At 37.4% G+C, this 14,559-nt stretch overlaps 1 protein-coding gene across 2 annotated transcripts in view; it reads right to left on the reverse strand.

The window, feature by feature from the left end:
* The window catches only part of CNTN3 (contactin 3), a 57,362-nt gene that overhangs the window by 3,271 nt on the left and 39,532 nt on the right, over positions 1 to 14,559 (reverse strand). The window contains exons 9-18 of one of the 2 annotated variants that reach the window (XM_069866014.1): positions 13,989 to 14,164; positions 10,123 to 10,240; positions 9,170 to 9,328; positions 8,927 to 9,076; positions 8,074 to 8,144; positions 6,966 to 7,200; positions 6,674 to 6,789; positions 5,848 to 6,034; positions 2,433 to 2,545; positions 438 to 606 (exon numbers count right to left, since the gene is read on the reverse strand). In XM_069866014.1, coding sequence (XP_069722115.1) covers positions 438 to 606; positions 2,433 to 2,545; positions 5,848 to 6,034; positions 6,674 to 6,789; positions 6,966 to 7,200; positions 8,074 to 8,144; positions 8,927 to 9,076; positions 9,170 to 9,328; positions 10,123 to 10,240; positions 13,989 to 14,164 — 1,494 coding nt within the window. Of the gene's footprint in view, positions 1 to 243; positions 607 to 2,432; positions 2,546 to 5,847; positions 6,035 to 6,673; positions 6,790 to 6,965; positions 7,201 to 8,073; positions 8,145 to 8,926; positions 9,077 to 9,169; positions 9,329 to 10,122; positions 10,241 to 13,988; positions 14,165 to 14,559 lie in introns of those variants that run through there. The other variant, XM_069866013.1, reaches the window with a different exon arrangement.

A 14,559-nucleotide genomic window follows, 5' to 3' on the forward strand; every position in this document is an offset into this window, starting at 1 on the left:
ACTATAGGAATGTATTGCGAAATGCTGACACTGTATGAATGGTCTTTACAGTCACAGTAATAAAAAAAAAGGAGGAATGTAAAAAAAAATTCTAATGCTTCTAATATCAATTTACATGGTAACTCATCAGTTTAACAGAATGAAGTCTGTCATGCATAAGGGCATGAAGACTGTTAATTGCTTTTCTTTTTATTACCTTGTTACCGTACAACATACAAGCATTAATTCTTTGTTTCTCCCCATCAATAAGGACTCAATTCCTGCAAATACATGCTGTGACAACTGCTGGGTGTCAACTGCAAATTTAGTAATGACTCAGTACACTAAGGCAGCAACATGTCTCTCTATATCCCAGCTGATATAAAGGAGAATCTGATATTGGCTGGGGACCCTGCGTAAGCACATTAAAAAGTCACAGCGATTCAGCTTCAACCTACTAGCTAGTCTGGGAATCAGGATCTGATCGCTGCTAGTGCCATCTCCGCCATCACTTGTTGTTTTTACTTCTATGACGTAGTCTTCATTAAACTGGAGCAGGAGTTCAGCTGTTGTCTTGTCTGTGTTCAGAACATTCATATTCGTCTGACTGCTGGTCCTGTACAAAACCTGCAACACAAGCAAAGAGCTGTTGTGCGTCACTTCTTCCACTAGGACCTGCCTCACAATTTTTGTGTTTCTTAGAAACAAGTTTTCAGCCTTAAAAAAATGAGATGAGAGAACAGATCTAATTTTTGGTTAATATTCTAGGGCATAATTACATTTATAGAAAGAAGGTAACATTAATAAGCTCCTTTATTCCAGCTTTAATCTACAATGATAACAAATGAATAATACATTCTGCTGAGTGTCTTAATAATATATTGTTCTATAAATTATCCCACCATTTGGAATCTGTCATGATGTACATCAGCTTCTTATGCCAATATGATGTTTGGGAAGGAGAGAAGTAATCAACATTACACACTATGTTGGAAGATGTTCTGCAAATGCTGAGTGATTATTCTGTCATGAAACTCAACTGCATTTGGTGCTCTATGTTTTAAAGAATGGCAGCTATGTCTGAATGTTACAGCCCACTGCTCAATATGATCAGGCAAGAGGAGGGATTTAAGAGCAACATCAGCTTCTCTCCTGTCCTGAAGGCTTGACAAGCCTGAAGAGTCCCTAGTGCCAGCAGCAAGGCTCTAGGCATAGAGAGGTAAGCCCTGGAAGAGTTTAAAAAATATGTGGATACAGCGCATTCACCTGGCAGTTTCATAAATTTGACAAGCATGTAAGCTTGGGAGTTCCCCAGTGCAAAAAAACTAGCAATCCCCTCGCCCCTCCTAGAACAAAAATAATGATGAGAGGGGAAAAAACCACAACACCACTGGAATTACATATGTGCTGCCACCCTTGAGCCATGCTCCCTAATGCTGTACATTGCTCTAAAATGCTCTCGGAGGGACACCGCTGTATGGCTCACCTCTACAGTGACCATTTTTAATGTCATTTGTTGGCTCTTCTCTTTCAGTTAACTCCACTTCCCATGCCTTTTGGGATACAAATGACCCCTTAGTGCTTTACTTCAGTAAAATTAACCAGCATTATCAAAATTCAGCTTATATTTGTGTACTTAGCAATGTCTGTTAACCATAGAGGAACCTGATATTGCTGTGGCAGACAGAGTATGCAGTTTAAAACTCTACATGTTATGTTTTCAGGTCAGCTATTGTCTATGAAACTCAGTGGCTTATATAAGTTTTAAATATGTATTTCCTGCCAATACAAACTAGAACACTGCATAGTCAGATCTTCAACGTATACCTTTTATGCAGGATGTGGGATCCAGCTGTACGCAGCTCATCATGAACATCCTTGGCTACTCTCTTAAACATACTTAAGATACATGACATATTTAAATATCTGTATGTTTGTGCACTGATCAGATTTGGAGAAGATGTAGCAATGTAATTTCTATCAGACAATGAGCATGTCCCAGAATAGGTAAGAAGAAAAAAAATTGAAGAACGTAAGTTTGATATATCTGGTACTAACAAATATAGCTGGCCAGCAGTGGGAACTATACCTATCAGCTAAATCTTGGATTGTGTTATGCATTGGGATAAATATTATACTTTTAGAATAAGTGTTATGCATGTTACAATATTGAAGTGTTATACATTTGTATAAGTGGGATTGCAAGAGCTGGCAGCAACGCCTGCAGCTCCTGTCTTTGTTTGCATGAGAAGGCGGCATTTAGCATACCATTAATGGTAAAAGGGCCATGGTTTGTGAAACATTGTTAGCATGTAATTTAAATCTATATAAAGGAGATGGTACTGGAATGGTTTAAGTGTGGTATTATGCATCCTCTGAACTTACTGCAAATAGACAAGAAAAAGCAAACCATGGACTGCTTTCAGATATTATTCTAGTCTGTTTTCACTTACCTTATACCCAGTCACCTCGGACTCATTCTCCATTGCTCTTACTTCCTCCCAGCTGAGGATTACTCTGGAGTCAGTGACATTCCACACAACATTCCCTGGAGGTTGACTGGGTGCTTCAAATACATTAAAAAAGCATGACTTTAAATTAATTGGCATTAGTGATTGATTCTACAGTAGGGAATAATAGTTCAGGTAATTGACTGTCATTACATGTTGGGTGCAAAAGCAACTCAAATGCAGCCTTGTTGTTTCCACACTTTATGGTTCAGAGACTAAATTAGAAAAACAGAAGGAAGGAAAAAATAGAATGGCAAATAAATGGTATTTCTGAAGTTGCATTATCTGTTGATGGCCCTTCATTAGATGCAGCCAAACAAAAGCATATGTCTTAGGACATGGGTGATCAATTAGGACAAACTCTAATGAAACCAATGATGGTAACAGAAAATTTCTAGATTTAGGATACTGCCAAGAATAAGCAAATACTTCACAATAGATTGTTTGATAAATTTAGTCTTAGTGAATATTCATATCTACACGCAATGCTGATTTACTTTAACATGTTTGTAATCTAAAAATATTTAATAGATTTTTCTGTTCTTTTAACTCAAGGCGTGATTTTGAACTGCATGTTCTGTGTCATTTCAGTATCTGCAGTTGGAACAATAGTGGGCTCCAGCCAACAAAACCTATTGGGGTTATATTGTTTGTTAACAATCTGAGACTGTTACTTTCAAAAGGAGTAGTATTCTTTTGGCTGTACACTTTAATATGTTTTGAACTGCCAAGCTTTCAGGGAAGGCAAGGTAAGTACAAGCTTCTTAAGATGCCTCAAGTTGGTTTCCCAGAAAATGGGTCATGCAGTGACATAATCAATGATTAAAATCTTTTCTAAATGTGTTAAGGAAAACAATTTACTGTTGCTGTCACCTAGTGGAGACAACTGCTGCTTAGGTGGACCATGCTATGCTTTGATGCTGCAGGTTCCAATATTAAACACTGACAGTGGCTTTAAATGCTCCTATGCATGTGCTTATGGGGTTTTTCTTTTTCCCCTCCTCTTTTATTTTTAAGCTCTTTCACACATGCAGGTCCCTACCTCCTTTCCATTAGCAGTCAGATCAAAACCTACTTGATTATATTTCTCAAAACGAAGTAGACAAGAAAATGTAAGAGTAAGACTTAAAAGAATTATTCTAAAGTCAAACAGCCACTCACAGTTTTGTATTTTTTTTTTACAGTATTTGCCTCATTCTAAATACTAAATAGGATTTAATCTGATTCACTAATAGCCATTTTTTGTAAATGTAAGAGATTGGTTTACTCCTGAGAATTAAGTATTACAGCATATATGAAGTTTTCACAATGAGATATTAAAGCTGAATTTCAAATGAAACGAGTCATTCTTCAAAATCCACAACAAAATACTAATGAGATATCTGAAAAAAAGGGGAGCAATTACATATAAAAAATATAAGCCTCCATCTACCCCTCGACTTATGGGGATGATTCAGACAGATCCAATTTGATTCAGATACCACATTCTCAAATAATCTTCAGTTTTCAGAACCGCAGAACTTAATTTGTCAGATAAGAGGTCAGATTCTGAACCACTAGGTCACATAAATACATGTTCAGTGCTAAGCGTACAAATAGCTAAACTGATTTCTCTGAGACTCTTCAGATCATTAAAGTCAGTCATATACACTAGTATTTCTCTGAATTGGAACTGATGGACAGAACATTTTATTGTATTTTAAGACCTTCTAAATATGAAATAATTGTAGCATCTTCCCTTAAACTTAGGCACGTCTTCCCTCATTATTTGCCATTTTATATAGGAACATTTTATAAAACAAAACTACACTTGTTATTTTGGGCTATGAACGTGGATATTTATTTAGAATATAAAAGCAAAATATACTTCAATGGTTTAAGATAAACACTGAATTTTCAGTCTAGGAATATACTGCCAATTGAACGTAACCGTATCAAGAAACACAAGTACTTAATACTTAATTAAGAAGTATCTTGTAGGTCATGTGGGTGAATGTAAATGCAATGTGCACAGAAATCCTTCACAGTGAAAAACACATCAATCATAAATATTCAAGTTAAGGCAGAAATTGGGATTGATCAAAACTCACCCATTGGAATGAAAAATCAGCTTCTACTGCAGCCATATGGAGAATTATTTGTCTTACATAATTCAACTAGTACTTAGCAAAATCCTTCAGAATGACATTATACAGTACTGAAGTTTTCGCCCTCTTTATTCACCAGCAAGGACGTGGACATAGTACAACAAATTTTTCTTTTTAACCATTGCAAACAGAGATCTTGACTAAGAGGCTGATGCAGATCCTCTTCACATCAAAGGCATCGGGTGCCTGGCCAGTTCTCATTCACACATCATACAGGTAGGTAGTCACTAAAAAAGGACTGAACAACCCCTGAGCTGACCAGGCTGGAACAAGCTGTGGCTACTCTTGAGCAGTCAGTAGCTACACAGATGATAATTAGAGAAAAATACCTATCACATGTCAGGTACAGGTTACAGGCAGGGAGTTACTTCCTAATAGCCAATTCATGGTAACTATCCTTATAATATATTTAAACTCTAGCAAATATGTTAATTTGAGTTTCTTTAGTCCTCAGAGTGTGACTCTTGTTTCTGCATATAATAATTTCTGATGAATATTACAAAATAAGCTAGTTTATGATGCGACTGTTTTTTGTACAAGGAGGCTACTGACTGTTCCAGAGAATTTGACCTTTCAGACAGATATAATTGTATATTCTTGTGAGATTGACAGAAATACTTCAAGACTGATGACCCTGATTCTAAGTATTATTACAATGTAAGAGGATACTAAAAATATTTCCATTTGAAGAAAAATTAGTGCAGCGTTTGACAATCTGTTCTCCAGCTTAATTTCTCCTTTTAAAAGTAAAGTGGCCTCTTATCTAATTTGTACAAGGGGAAACATTGGACATTGTTTTGCATGAATTTGTATGAGAACCACTGCATTTCAAAAGCAATGCCCTAGAGAACTTATAAATATGTTATAAAACCCTAAACAACTGAACAAGTCTTTTTTTCTCCTTCCAAGTAACAGAAATTTTTCTTTTAAAATTCTTCCAGTCACTAGAAGAATAATAAAGGTTCTATGCAGAAGCTGTGTAGCTTACTTTAGCTCTGCTGGCATAGTTGAGATTTACTTAGTCATCCTGCTAAAGTACCAGAGGGAAGAAGATCTGTGATCGATTTAATTGTGTAACTCCTCTAATCTGTATGAAAATTTAGGTCATTTACATGTACTGACTCCCAATAACACACCTATTTTTCATTTGCCAGCAAGTGCTAACACACCATACATTATGTCCCTCCCCACTTTAAATTCAAGATACTTACGTGTCTTTTTTGTGGTAGCATTTACTGTGGCACTAAAGGGACCTGCTCCAGCACTGTTATAAGCACGAACAGCTGTGTAGTATGCCAAGTTGCTCTTCAAACCTGTTATTCTTATTGATGTCTCATTCCCTGCAGTTTTTGCTCTGTTTGAAGATTCTTCTTTTCCACCATTATTCCAGTACCTAACCTAGTAGATACAAAACAGAAGCATTTAAAATCATGGAATCATAGAATGGTTTGGGTTCCAACTCCCTTGCCATGGAATGGACTGTTCACCCACAGCATTACATTTAACACCTTTAAGTGCATTTTTCTTTTTTCTCAGCTGAAAAAGCCAAAAATACATTAAAGTTTAAAAATATGTTTACTATGTAAAAAAAATTCTTATCCATCTGCCTTTCACGCTTGCTGCTCTTTTTAGTGTGACTGTAGGAAAAAGGAAACTGAAGTATTAGATCTTGCCTGAATTAAAAAATGACAAGAGGAAAATCATTACTTCATCTGAAAAGTAAACAAGTTAAGCTCAGAAAACTGTATCTTACAAAACAGTTTCTTTGGAAGCAAATGTAATTCTGAAAAAATATGCCAGTTTGAAAATATTGTTAGACATACATCATCAGCACAGGAAGCAAAACACAATTTCATTCTGTATGCTCTTGTTTTCAAAGAATCTTAGAAGAAAATGTGGTCCTTCGGAGTGTAGCTAGGGAAGGAAGAATGCAAGATAGGTGGAAATCTTTTGCAAATTTGTGCTGTGTCCTGCAGTCTGCATGATCCTTCTGGCTCATGGCTCTTTACAAATGAGATGTATTTTAAATGAGCTTACCTCGTAGCCCAGTAACCTTCCATTACTCATCTTCCAGGGAATGGCCATCCAGGAGACCTCAATGACTGAGGATGACAGACTCCTCGCAGATACACCAGAGGGTGCCGTGCTAGGTTCTGTATTCAGAAATCAATAAATAAGAGATCAGCAGCATTAGTGACTGTGGAAATAAACATGACTACATTCAAAGTGATGTGATTTCTACTAACTGTTGCTATGTTATCTGATGAAACAGCTGATGTTAAATATCTGTAGGTATCTCAACCAATCTGGAGGTAATTCAATCACATACCTTCTTCGGCTGAAAAAACTGTGGTTACTGAACTAAATGGCCCTTCTCCTTTATTGTTATAGACACCAACTTTGACTTCATATGGTGAAAAAGGCAAGATGCTTTCATTCCTAAAGACGTATCTTGGTGTGTCAGGAGAGGTGACCACAGTCTGTATCCATGTTGTGGTGCCAAAGGGGCGGAAAGCAACAACATAGCCAAATCCTTCTCCATTTTGTAGTTCTTCAGGGATGGGCTGTGAAAAAAGCAACAGACGACAGAAGTCTAGGATGCTACATACAGTACTGGACATGTTTGTAGGAAGAAAGTACTGACAGACCAAGATACAGGATTGTAACCAGGTTCTGGTACTGAATTTGGGATCATTAACTCTAGCAAATTAACTCTAGTACAGCTCAGCAAAATGTGTTCCTTTGAACTTTTTTTAAGGTTTGCACTTCAAGAAGAGAACACCTTTGGGGTTTATTCCTTGTTTTCCACTAAGTATGCTGTTTTAATACACTTGTCGGTAAATACATCTTTTTCAATTTCACAATCCATAGTTGATAAAAAAATAATAATTGCTTAGTCAACTACTGTAGAATACAATGCCACCTTTGTACAGTGGATCATATGTTCCTCTGATGTGATTATGATTAGATAACCACACAGAGTAGTCCATGCTAGTAACAGAACGTGAATATTTTTTAACTCATTTAAAAGGGGATACATAATATAAAGTAGCATCTGATCGTGTTGGCTAGCACAATAAGAAAGCAGAAAGTGCAAAGATGCACTGAGAAGCATCATTCTTAGGCTTAACTTTTCAGCAATACCCTTTCCTCTTCCCCAGACCTCCTGCCCCCTTTTTTAGCTTAACATCTGTTTGAGAACAGAAGCAATATGAGACAAACAAACTAAATTTCCTACTGATTGCCGTCTAGCACAGTAACATATGAAAGTGAAAGACGGAAGGCAAATGTATATAGCTCACATTACAAAATGTTACCAGGCACATACACATCCTAGATGAGAAGCTGCTGCTGCCAGGGAAATTCATCTTTTAAGAAGAGTTTGAATGAAAACAATCATTTTCTGAAGAAAATTGCTTGCCAAAAAACTTACTTACATCCCATGTTATGACCAGTTCAGACCTGCTGCCTCCTCCCCCACTGACTTCAGATGGGGGGATTTCAGGAACTGTGAAAAGGAAATGTATAGCTGTCTACACAGTGCAGACACAAGAGATGGCATCCAATAAAATTAACCTCATGCTCTGAAGCTAACCTGCTTGTATTCATATTGCTTTTTCAAATCAAGGCAAATGCTTCTGAGCCACTAGCAGCAGTTCTAGAAAGCCCCAGCCCCATCCTGCTTCACCTTGCTGTTTTCCATCATTGGGACAGGCTCATGTTCCTCGGAGTGTTTGGAGAACCTCACTAGCTCACAGACGGAACCCTGTATGCTAATGCTTATAAATGTCTAAAAATTGAAGGCATGCGTGTGCTGTTTTATTTTTCTTTTCTTTTTTTCCACAGGATTAACTTATGCAGATGTATTGGGCAATGGCCTTATTCCAAGTTAACTCCTGGGGTTTTAATTGATGTGTTCTTCTGAGCCACATGCTTATTACATGGAAGGTGTATGCTAATTTAACACTAGGAATGAAAAAACTGTCAAAATTAACCTCTTTCCATGCATTAACACATTCAGACTCTGCAGTACTGCCTGACCTGATAGACATCAGGATACTAAATACAGTTTTAATGTATTTACACATTATGCTTCTGTGATGTTCAGTAATGAAATACAAACTGTCCCACAGCTAAACAGAAAAATCATGAACAAACTAGTTACAGGCTTTTATAATCAATCAATGGCAATTCCAAGCTTGTTTGCAAAAAGCTAGGGATAGGAATGCTCCCTTTTTCTGTTAATATTCAAGATTCTTGAATTAATAACATACAGAAGAACCCACTAACCTGCCTCTTCAGTTCTTACTTTTTCTGAGGGTAAACTAGGTTCTCCACCTCCTATTTTGTTACTGGCAACAACACGAAATTCATATTCAACCCAAGGGTTTAAATCCACTACAGTGGTTGTGAACGTTTTTCCATCAATCACATCTGGAACTATTAAAAACAAAAAGAAAGAAAATAAAGAAGCTAAGAACATGGTGTCCCATGTTGAAAACACTACAACAAAACCAGTTGGTTGTGTTTTACCTGTTGTAACTCGCTGCCAGCCAACTGAGAAAGGTGTCCTTGCCTGTATGGTATAAGCGGTTACTGGGCTGTGATTATCTGTGCCTTCTTGCCAGGATATCTGAGCCGTGGTATCAGTTATTTCATCCACTTTCACATGTTCAGGGGGCCCAGGTGAGCCTAGAATCAGATTGAAAAATAGAGAATGTTTTGTAAAGCCAGTACCCTGGAAATCATTAACATAGCAGTATAGGTTCCCATTTTATCAGGACTGTGGGAGGAAGAAAACAATTCAGCTTGGAATAAGAACACTTGTAATTACTGTTTTACATTCACTGAATTTCATTCTGATAATCTAATTCTGAAATACTCTGAACTGCAGCACAGATGACAGATTCTGTTTTTTTTTCAAGAACCTTTGTTCAGCACGATCCCTCTATCTTTCCAATGTCTTTTACTTTAGTCCTCGATGTCCTCTTTTAATCTACTAACACATCTCTGTAGTCTGCCAATTTGTTATCTACAGCTGTTTTATTGTACAATGCATTGTAGCAATTTTGCAGCACAACACATGACCAGCACCCTGAGCAGCAATTCAGTCAGGCAAGCTTTCTGCTGCCTTCTGGAAAACCCGATTCTGGGTATCTTAAAACAAAAACCAGTATTTTTGCCATTTGCACCAGCAAAGGGGGTTGAAGTAACTCTCATTCCCTCTTGTCAGCAACTTGAAAGACCGTCAGGGAGAAAAGATGTGAAGTCAAAATTCATTATATCCTTCAACTCTTAATTTCTCTTAGAAAAATTAAAGTTCATCAAAAAAAACTGAGCTAAAGTTCTCCTTAGCTGCAAGGCTGAATCACGTAATTTGTCATAGATGAACTGGGTGTTGTGATCTACAATATCAGTTGTTTCTGTAATCCACAGTATACAAAAGTTAGAAAACATAATTCATGGTAAATGAAGTTGAAATTTACCTCGTACAATAAGGTCTGCTGCAGATGCTACACTATCCACTTCTGTCTTCACCATGCAAACATATTTTCCACTGTGTTTCAGCTGGATGTTTCTTATCATTAAATCTCCTGATGCACTCTGTTGAAATACAAAGTTCTTATTAAAGTAAATGTATTACCTTGTAATTTCATTTTAAGATTGTATTTGTAAATGGAAAAGAAATCAACCAAAAATATTGAAGATAAATTTGCTCAAAAACTGCCTTGGCAGACAGCCTGCAGGATAGCAAGTTATTACCTATCAGGTGCTCCATGGTAATTGTCTGTAAGTATTTTCCTAACAAACATGAGGTAGTGTTCCTCTTCTATGGGAGAAGTAAGCTGCAATATGGTTAGCTCGTACTGGGAATGTACCTCCTGGAAGACTGTCCGTGCCCTATGACCAACCATTAGTACCCAATTTGACTCCCTGACAGATACTGTTAAGTGTAGCTTATCGCAGATTTTTACGGAGTAAAAATCTGTAAACAACAAAGCTGAATTTGGATCATTCTACAGGCTATAGTGAGCATGCTTTCATTTCAGGGTTGTACATCTTGTGCTAAATTCCTTGATATTACAAGTGTAAGTTCTAGTCTTTGTTCCTCACTGGACAGTTAATCTTTAGTAATTTTTTTTGCATAGGTCTTTCTCATGTTGTAGCATGTGGTTAATCTCCAGAATCAAGGGAAACATATATAAAACTTGAGTGATAACTGTAGCTTCATACCACCTTAGAGCTCCTTTTATACTATGTTTTTACATCACTGAGATCTAAACAGTAAACCTTTGGTAGCTAGGGTCACTTCAAAAAAATCTCTTCCTTTTGTCAGCTTGATTATTGCTTTAACCCAGTTCACATCATATTTCCCAGGTTAAAAATCTTTCAGTCAGATTTCAATTTTTAAAAGATACAGTTTTTCAAAAACATTCCTGGAGAACCAGCATTTCATTTGCAGGCAAAACCCTATTCTGTGGATATTTTCAGTTACTCTAGCCTCATGACTGACTCTCAGGCACGCAGTAGTTTGGGAGAAAGGGGAAGACAGGATTCTGGAGTTAATTTTTGTCTTGTTAAAAAAACCCAACACAACCAATCAACCAACAACCTGTCTACCCATTTGATTATTTTTCTTTGTTTCAAGGTAATAACCATTATTTCAGCACTACAATGTCTCACTTCTTTATTCAATACAAGCTGAAAACAATTCTGCCTGATTCCCTTTCATGTGTGTATAAACACAATGCCTGGACTTCTATGCAAGCACGGAGGTAAGTGTTTGCAGGACAATTCAGCACTGATTGCTATAATACACCAGAAGTTGAGTCAAAGGCAACCTAAACTCCATCACCTTCCTTGGAAGTGGATATTCAAGGTATGACCATGAACAGCAATACATGCTCACAAGCAAACTACGTTACACATGAAATTATTTTAGCAAACTACATTTAAAACATCTCAAAGGGACTGTCATATAGAGTAATTTTACTTGAAATTAAAACCCCTGAAAAATTAACACTGCATTTAACTTATTTGTGGATACTTTTGGGAAGAACCCGTAAGTACTGGGGAAAATACAGAAACCTGCAGCAGCAAAAAAAAAAAACCCAACGTAGAAGGCACCCTCACCTCCCCAAGGCTCTGCAGGCCATCAGTGGTATCCACATTCTTGCCTAGTCAGATTAAATCTCTGTCAGTATGGACAAGTCCAGGTGACAGTAAGGTCACCTTCCCTTTTCCAAGCTGCACAGAATACAAATAAAGTGTAGCCCATGCAGTATGAACAGCTGCTTGAAATTGCTTTTGTTTCTCCTGACTGCATAACAATCTCAGCCATCGCTGGGTTATAAGCAGGTGATACCCGAAATGGTTTAGAGGCAATCTGTTCAAAATTTTGGAATCTGCCTGGATTGCCATACTCTTTGTATAAATCATCTTTCTAGCAAAAAAACCCCAAGAGCAGTAAGACAGTATTACATCCTATATTTTTCTAGCCATCTGGAAGACCAGGTGGTGGTCCAATAAGGTTCTCACTAACTACTACGTGTTAGAGACCTCAGGCATGCATGACAGGGACTTCCAAGGCATCAATACATAGAAATCTATCCATTGAGAAATTATTTTCCTTTTGCCATGTTTGCAACCAAGAAAGCTGAAGTTATTTTTGCACATACATTTTCATTTAAAAAATACACTACCGGAACTATTGGAAGGCTTAGAACTTATTTATGCTCTATTACTTACTTAAAGTGACTTCCAAATAACTCCAGATGAAATTATTTCACTGACCTTAATGTGATATAAAGCCCATAATATATTTTAGTGGATTTCTTGGTAACCGATGAAGTTTTCTGCTAATGACCTTCAATTTTGCTTTATACAAATAGGAGTTTAAAAAAACCCAAACCAATCTAAGTGTCTATATCCCAGAAGACCTTCTAATTCTGTCTCCTATGACAAATTATGAAGTAAAATGTTCTGGATTCAGAGTTCTGAGTCGGCCAATACTTACTCTGGATTTTACTTCAGCACTGACTAAGAATCTTTTATGAAAAAACTACTTTTTGATGTTTTCTTGTCTCCCCAGAGGAAGGAAAAAAAATAGACATCTAAACACGGCTTTGATTTGGAGTTATGCCTGTATTTGTTTTAGGAAAAAGCTAGGAGTTTTACTGAGAAAAAATTCTGCATTTTCAAATCAGCTTATGAAGACTTAACTGAGTCAGTAAAACTGTCAAGACTCAGATTTTGGGAAGTTTTTAACCTTTCCTTTCTAATATTACTATTTGTACATACAACCACTGTACAGCTGGGGGGAAATATTACTAAATAAATAAAGACCATGTAGCAATACTGGAAGGTAACGGGCTATGAAATCGGAGCATTCCCATTACAACATGACAGATGGTCAGTTTGTAATTCTCAAAACATTTCTGTGAAAATGTACGATATATGAATATCTCATGTCTCCTACAAGGAAATCTCATCATCTCCATACGCACTCTTATTTAATCTATTGCAAACTGCAGAACAATCTGTGCATTTGGTGCCTAGTGATTAAATGCTAAATCTTTTGAGGTTTTACAGGCAAGAAGAAAAAAGTGAGGTGCTTAAATTTCACAGTTTTACAGGCAGTAGTGTCTAACTCACAGCTATTACTCTAGAGCAGGAGGTCTGGCAAGATTATATGAAAGGAAACTTTATGAAGGCTTATAACAGCCCATTTCAAACTGATGCTCAGCTGTTTGTTTTGTTTTCACTTGGCCGTGGCTTGTACTGTAATAAGGCCTTTCGCTGTAATTGATTTCATTCTCTTGATACATCCTTCATCTGTGTTAATGCTTTATTTAATGTTTTGATTAGAAGGCTAAACTGTAGAAAGCATTAATATCACCACCTCCTCCCCCTACCCCTAGCAGCATTTCTGCATCCTGCACAGGAAATACTTAATGAGATACATGGCTTCTCACCCAGGACATCTCAGGCAGAAAGTTTAGAGATACAAGGGCAGAAGATGGGATGTTTCTGTTCAGTGTTAGTCTGAAGTTCACAAAGTCTGCATCTCATTGCTGTGTTTCATTTGGTCTTGGGGAAAATCATAGAGGGCCAGAGGCAGATATGGAGGTAGGAACTTCACAGTACTTCAGGTCTAAAATACAAGGCGCCTGTATAATGCGTTATGGGCAGCAAACTAGCTCAATTAATGTTCCCTCCAACACAGAAGAAAATTCCACACACTTCAAAGAGAAGAAACATCCTAATTTTGCCATGATGAAAAACGAAAAAAAAAAAAGCAAGCCTGTCTGTGCTACATAAAGCAAAGAAAGAGAATTTGTTTGAAACTTACCCCCCCAACCTTCTCAAAATGAGAAGCATCTTTCTTGAAGTCTGTGAGTGTTCCGTTGAAATACCAGGTGAAGCTGATATCCAGTATAGGATCATGCTGAACCTGGCAAGGCAGGACAACACTTTCCCCGACAGTGACATCCATGTTGGAAGGTGCCAGAGTAATTCTGGTTGGCTCTGTTGAGAGCAGAAATACCAGTTATTGGATTCTGGTATTGCTGAGCTTTGCTTGCTACTAATATTCTACCACGTTCTTCAAATCTGATTAATGACAGTCACTTCAAATTATGCAGCTGGACTATAAATGCTACCGCCTGACCCCTCTTGAGGGAACATTGTGTCCTTGCACATTTACCAGTGGGAGCTACACAACACTGAAAAGGTAAATTTTAACCTGTATAGGCCACTACACTTTACAGAGCCAATGCACTGCAACCCACTGCCATGCAACTGCCATTCAAGAGCATGTGCGGCTCTTAGCAATAACAACTCATGATTTGGAGCAGGAATAATAGCAGCCACTGGGAAGATTAAGAAGTGGGAGTAAGAGGAGCTAATAAAATCTGGGCACT

This window comes from Phaenicophaeus curvirostris, chromosome 11, assembly GCF_032191515.1.
Source record: "Phaenicophaeus curvirostris isolate KB17595 chromosome 11, BPBGC_Pcur_1.0, whole genome shotgun sequence".
NCBI classification, from domain to species: domain Eukaryota; kingdom Metazoa; phylum Chordata; class Aves; order Cuculiformes; family Cuculidae; genus Phaenicophaeus; species Phaenicophaeus curvirostris.